The following is a 6,616-nucleotide window of genomic DNA, read 5'->3' on the forward strand; positions in this document are numbered from 1 at the left end:
CTACTTCCATAGTGATACTGCCTCGGAAACCCAAGGAGGGGTCGCTGTGAGTTGGGTCTGACTCGACGGCACATAACAACAACAACAACAGTGCTGCTATAACAGAATTATCACAAGTGGTTGACATTAACAAACAGATTTACTCTCTTACAGTTTAGGAGGCTAGAACTCTGAGTTCAAAGTGCCAACTCTAGGGGCTGGGTGAAGGCCCCTCAACCTTGGGCTTCAGTTCTGCCTCCTGTTCCAGACCGACAGAGCTAGAGGCTTTTTCTGACTCATGTAGCTGCTGGCTGCTGAGGCTGAAGAACCCCAAATTGACAAGTGCAATAGCACAGTTCCAAGATTAGCCAGCAACAGACAGACCACTATTTCAAGTCTCAAGATAGGCAGGCAACATGCCAGGCCACTGATGACTTGGCCAAATGCAGGATCCAGATGTGTCAAGAAGCTCAGAGACCTTTCTCAAAGCTGCTTCTTATATACTGGAAGCAGGCTACACCCTGAAGGCAGCTACTTAGCTGCTTATAGCAGATTCCACCATGGAACTGATTACTGGTCTTATCATGGGGACTAACTACATCTCTCAAAACCATGGTCCAGCCAAGTTGACACACAACTATGACTACTACAAAACCTTAGGTTTTATTCTTAAGCTTTACAAAGTTTTCCTATGTATATGTAGTAAATCATTTATTCTAAAGTAGGAAATGGCATAGTTCTGTTATTATTTAAATACCTATCAAAGAAAATCTCCTCATAACCAAAAGATTACTCAGCTTTAGAAACTTGAGAAATATGGGTAAGGAATGCCAGTGCCCCAGTGGATTTGGAATAGATAATCTATTGCAGTTCACTATTACTCCATTTGTTCTGCAGTGTTCCTGTCATGTGCCCTCTGTTGTTGTTGTTGTGTGCCATCGAGTCAGACCCGAGGTGGTATCACTACGGAAGTAGATTGCCCAACCTTCCTTCTGAGGAGTGGCTGGTGGGTTTGAACCACCATTCTTCTGGTTAGCAGTCAACTGACTTAGGCACACTACGCTACCAGAGCTCCTCATGTGCCCTCTCGGTTGTTTAAACATGTTAGTGGGATTTACCAAATATACACAAATTGTTTCACATCCTTCTTTAAATTTTTCAAAATTTAAAAATAAATATAGTACAGTGACTAAAACTAATGAAACAGAAAAAAAATAGAATTTTTTTTTTTCCCAACTTCATATGCTCCTGTTGAGGTTGATGCCTTACCTCCCTCCCACCTCTCACCAAAAATATTCCTTCTCTCACATATACCATTTCCAAAATCTCATCATTCCAGACAGAAATTACTCGGTAAACTTTAAGCATTTGCACATTTATCTTCAGCCAATTTTATCCTCTATATTGTGGTTTTAATATATGAGTGATAAGAATTTTTATTTAAATATATATATTATATATATTCATATATGTGTATGACTTTAATTATGTGTTATGCAGTCATTAATAGTATTGAAGGATCACTAATTTGGGGTTTTATTTTAAGGCAATAGTTGGGAAATTATATGCTATAATGGCATTTATGAATTTGGAAATTCTCAAAGATCACAGTGTGCATCCATTGAAAATGTCAAGGAATATAGTTAACTCTGAATGGACTTTAGCTTAAGCATATTATTACAAAGTTTCAAAAATGATTTTATCAAAATACAGAAAGGGGCAGCGATCACATAGAAAATTTCACAATGTAGTAGGTTATATCAGTTATGTTCTTAAATTTATGTCTGCCATTTAAGCATGGCCTTTTGAGAAACCAGATGTTCTTGATATTATCATTTAATCTCCTATCACATTAATAATCTTTAGTTAAAAGAGGTATTTTCTTTTCCTCTTTTCCTGTCTTTCTTTTTTTTTTGAAGCAAAGCATTGGAAGGTAGCTTCAATGGAATTCATGAAATGACTATTATCTTGACACTCTGTCTTTTAAAAAATTTTCTTCAAATTCAAAATCAGTATTAGTTCAATTGTTATACTTTAATTATTAATTACTGAGTTTAGAAATTAAACATCTGTTTCAGTTGTATAAATAAATAGAAAGTAAATCTGTAAATAATTTACATTTCTACGTCAAGTCTTTAAATGTGATTTGATGTAATAGTGATTTGTTTCACTAGGGACTTACTGTCATTCACTTATCTCATACAGAAATCAGAATACTTCCTCTTCTTGTGGGTTGAACATTTAGGAGCTATCAAAGTTTTGTTCTCTTTTACTTCAGATGTGGATGAATGTTCTGAAAACATGTGTACTCAACTTTGCATCAATTACCCTGGAGGTTATTCATGTTACTGTGATGGGAAGAAAGGATTTAAACTTGCCCAAGATCAGAGAAGTTGTGAGGTAAACATCTTACAATGCTAAACTTCTCATCTCTTTACTGACAGGATGGATTCAGATACATAGCTGAGATAAATCAGGAAAATATGGATACTCTACACTAATTGCTGTATTTCTAAGGAGGTTATATGTTATTATCTATTTACTAATTATGATCATATAAGGCAGAAACATTGGAATAATCCATGACTCATTTAAAAAGAAAAGAAAGACTACAGTGTCACAGTTTGGAGCACACTCATCTGTATAATCTGTACGTTTTCAAAATGTAAATGAAAAGTATATGCTTATTTAAGAAAAATTGAGGCCTGTACTCCTCTTTGTGAGGAAAACAATCTTGGCATAAAAACTTCAGTGGACATATTTTCCAATGCCTGCTTAATCCCATTCTTGACAAGTATGATCATGCTATATGCAGGTCAGTCCTTGTAAGAGTGCTCAGAAAATTTCAGGTGAAAACAACTTGTCTCAGTAGGATTTGTTGTTGTTATGTGCTACAAGTCGGACCCAACTCATAGCGACCCCTCCTTGGGTTTCTGAGACAGTATCACTAGGGAAGTAAATTGCCCAGTCTTCCTTCCAAGGAGCAGCTATAGGTTTGAACCACCAGCTTTCTGGTTAGCAGTCAAGTGCCTTAGGCACTACGCTACCAGAGCTCCTCAGTAGGATTTAGTAGGGTTTAAAACCAAAACCAAACTCACTGCCATGGAGTTGATGCCAACTCATAGTGACCCCCATTGGTTTTCTGAGGCAGAGGCAGTAAATATTTACTGAAGTAGATTGCCCTTCTTCCTTCCATGGAGTGGCTGGTGGGTTTGAACTGCCAACCTTCTGACTCACCGTCTAATACCTTAGGCACTATATCACCATTCAGAGAGTTCGTTTGTATTAATCTACGTTTCTGAAACTTGCTTTTAGTTATTCAGATTTAGCACATAGTTGACCCAGGAACTGAATGTTGGGAGAAGGCCCTAGTTTTTCCTTTCTTGAAATAAGCAGGTCAACATCTGAAGCTCCCAACATCTGAGGTTCTTTTTTTCCCTCCTCTAAAGAAGGATCATGTGTTAGTGATCCTTAATCCGTCCTTGCATTTTGTAATTTTTACAAGTTAAGATGAAATTTTACATAATAAGTAAAGCAGACAATAAAAAATTTAACAAAATTTCTAAATAGAGATTCTCCCATGTTACATAGTGATTTAACCTATCAGTGCACATACCTCTATATATTCTCCCAAGATTAAGCTATATATATCCACAAAAATGTAATATTTGATATTATACTATCTACTTGGTAAAGGAAAATAAGATAAACTAGTTGGCATATGTAGTAACTTTGGTGCTACTTATATGAAGTGCCATGCAGTGTGAATTTAACCAAAAAACAAAACAAATTGTGGCATCAAGTAGACTTCGACTCATAGCAACCCCTCCTGGGGTTTCTGAGGTTGTATCTCTGTGGAAGTAGATTGCCCAACCTTCCTTCCGAGGAGTGGCTGGTGGGTTTGAACCGCCAGCCTTCTGGTTAGCAGTCAAATTTAGTCCCTTAATTCAGTATTGCTTATGGTTACATATCACTATCTATGGAATAGATTTTATGGAAGTTCTATGAAGAAATGAAATATTATTTCTAGAGCTAGATATAAATAGAGGAGCTCTGGTGGCATTGTGTCTAAGGCATTTGACTGTTAACCAGAAGGCTGGCTGGTGGTTCAAACCCACCAGCCACTCCTTGGAAGGAAGGTTGGGCAATCTACTTCAGTAGCAATAACACCTCGGAAGCCCAAGGAGGGGTCTCTATGAGTTGGATCTGACTCCACAGCAGTGAATTTGGTTTTTTGGTTTAGATATAAATATCTACTATGTACACAATTCTCCCCAAATGTCCTCATATATGCCCAAGAACTTATTCCTGAAAGACTTTTAAATATTTCTTTTTTTAAAAAATATATTTTACCCTTAGAAAAAGCATGCTTAATAATCGTAAATCACTTTTTTATAAATTCCTTGAAAACCAAGATGACATTTATATTTATATAAATAAATACTTCCATTTATTCCCTCCATTTTTTCCAGTATTCCTTATATTATCTGGATCCAAAAAACCAAACTCACTGCCATCAAGTTGATTCTGAATCATAGTGACCCTCATGGGGTTTTCAAGGCTGTAAATCTTTATGGAAGCAGACTGCCTCATCTTTCTTCTGAGGAGCAGAAGTGGCTGGTGGGTTCAAACCACCAACCTTTAGTTAGCAGCCAAATGTCTTAACCACTGCACTGTCAGAGCTCCTTATATTATCTGGATAGCATGTCATTAATCAGAATATTCTTCTGAATAGATGAAGGAGTGAATGAGTGCAGTGCTATTAATGGTAGATTAATTCTTCTATTTCTGAGTCCAAATAAAAGCAATTTTCAGTTATAATTCATAGAAGACATCCTACCTGGCAGTTAATTAAGGGATATATGTTGTTTCTTGAATGGGAAAGTGTTTAAGACTGAGATTTGCAAAGGAAATATTTAAGACAAAAAACTAAAGCCACAAACATTGAACAGTACTTTACATACACACATATTCTTAGAGGTTATACAGATGGAATATAAAATGAAGTTAAAAATGTTACTTTATTACTGTTGAGGGTTGATTGATTTTAAAATAAAATTTAATTTTAGTGTATCACAGAGGCAGAGAAGGAATACTCAGTGAACAAGATGGAGATCTGGTGAAACCCATGTAAACTTGTTCAGTGCATGTTAGTAAATAAACACAGCTAAGCCTGTGTTTACTTTGCTTACTGAGTATTCTGGCCCTGTCAGATATTATAAATTTGAAAAGGTGTTGTGAAATTGGAGGAGAAACAGATGACAGCCGGACCTAGAAGCAGAATCTTTAATGTGGTGAAAAATGTGCATTTGTTCATTTTAGATTAGTAAGTAAGCACAAGTAAGCCTGTGCTTACCTTGCTTATTGGGTAATCGGACTCTGCACAGAGGACATATTTGACAAGAATAGTTGGAACTAGAGAAGGGACTGTAACCTGACACAAAAACCAAACAATAACTTTGTGTTTTATTTGTTTTATTCTTTCCAGGCTGTTCCAGTGTGTCTTCCCTTGAACCTTGACAAAAATTATGAATTACTTTACTTGGCGGAGCAGTTTGTAGGAGTTGTTTTATATTTAAGATTTCGTTTGCCAGAAATCATCAGGTGAGGAACCAATGTCAATAATAGTTTCTTGAGCAGCAGGTAGGGACAGAAGAACTGACCAGAAAAGTTTGAAATGTACATAGTTGTGCTATCGATCGCAAAATTCAGGTGTTTGTCAGTCAAATGGAAGCTCTAGTGGTGTAGTGCCTAAAGCATTGACTGCTAACCAGAAGGCTGGTGGTTCAAACCCACCAGCTACTCCTTGGAAGGAATATTGGGCAATCTACTTGTGTAGAGATACCGCCTCAGAAAACCCAGGAGTTGTCGCTATGAGTCAGGATCCACTCGACGGCAGTGATTTTTTTTTTCTTCATCAATCAAATAATGTCTCACTCATTGCCATGGACTCAGACCCTACTCATAGCGACCCCTCCTTGGGTTTCCAAGGCAGTATCCATATGGAAGTAGGTTGCCCAACCCTAAAATTAATTCTCTTCTTAAATATTTAATTTGCATGCTAAAATCTTGTTTGGGTCATTCTGGCCTGACTTTCCTCAATGGTCATTTATGACAATAGCATTTTACTTGATTCCATCCACCTTCCTTTTGTAATGAAAACATATTTATTAAAAAGCTGGGAAAGCAGATTTTATGTATTTACGAAATTTTCATTCTTTTTTTATCCATGTTATGAAAACTAAATAAAGATAAAATTCTCAAAATATTATTTTTAGAATAGTTATATTTAAAATTACTCAGGAAAATTCATGATGCTTAAGTAGTGTTGTAAAGAAATGTATCATGTTACTGTGGTTGACTGAGTAGTTAAGGAGCTCTGGTGGTGCAGTACCTAAGGAATTTGACTGCTAACCAGAGGTTGGTGTTTTGAACCCACCAGCTGCTCCATGGAAGAAAGATAGGGGCAATCTATTTCTGTAAAGATTTGCCTCTTTGGAAACCCAGCAGAGGTTGCTATGAATCAGAATTGACTTGATGGCAGTGGGTTTTTTTTAATTATTATTTTAAAATTAAAAAATTATTCTTTTTAATTAGTTTGCCTGTATGTATGTATACACACACACACACACACACA

At 36.4% G+C, this 6,616-nt stretch overlaps 1 protein-coding gene across 1 annotated transcript in view; it reads left to right on the forward strand.

Moving 5' to 3' along the window:
* The window catches only part of PROS1 (protein S), a gene marked incomplete at its 5' end in the record, with an annotated part of 78,866 nt that overhangs the window by 28,415 nt on the left and 43,835 nt on the right, over positions 1 to 6,616 (forward strand). Inside the window, 2 exons of the mRNA XM_007957720.2 lie at positions 2,258 to 2,379; positions 5,468 to 5,583. Of these exons, the coding sequence (XP_007955911.2) occupies positions 2,258 to 2,379; positions 5,468 to 5,583 (238 nt within the window). The remainder of the gene's footprint in view (positions 1 to 2,257; positions 2,380 to 5,467; positions 5,584 to 6,616) is intronic.

Source organism: Orycteropus afer, unplaced genomic scaffold (genome assembly GCF_000298275.1).
Source record: "Orycteropus afer afer isolate SDZICR_OR568_19922 unplaced genomic scaffold, OryAfe1.0 scaffold00784, whole genome shotgun sequence".
In the NCBI taxonomy this organism is placed as follows: domain Eukaryota; kingdom Metazoa; phylum Chordata; class Mammalia; order Tubulidentata; family Orycteropodidae; genus Orycteropus; species Orycteropus afer.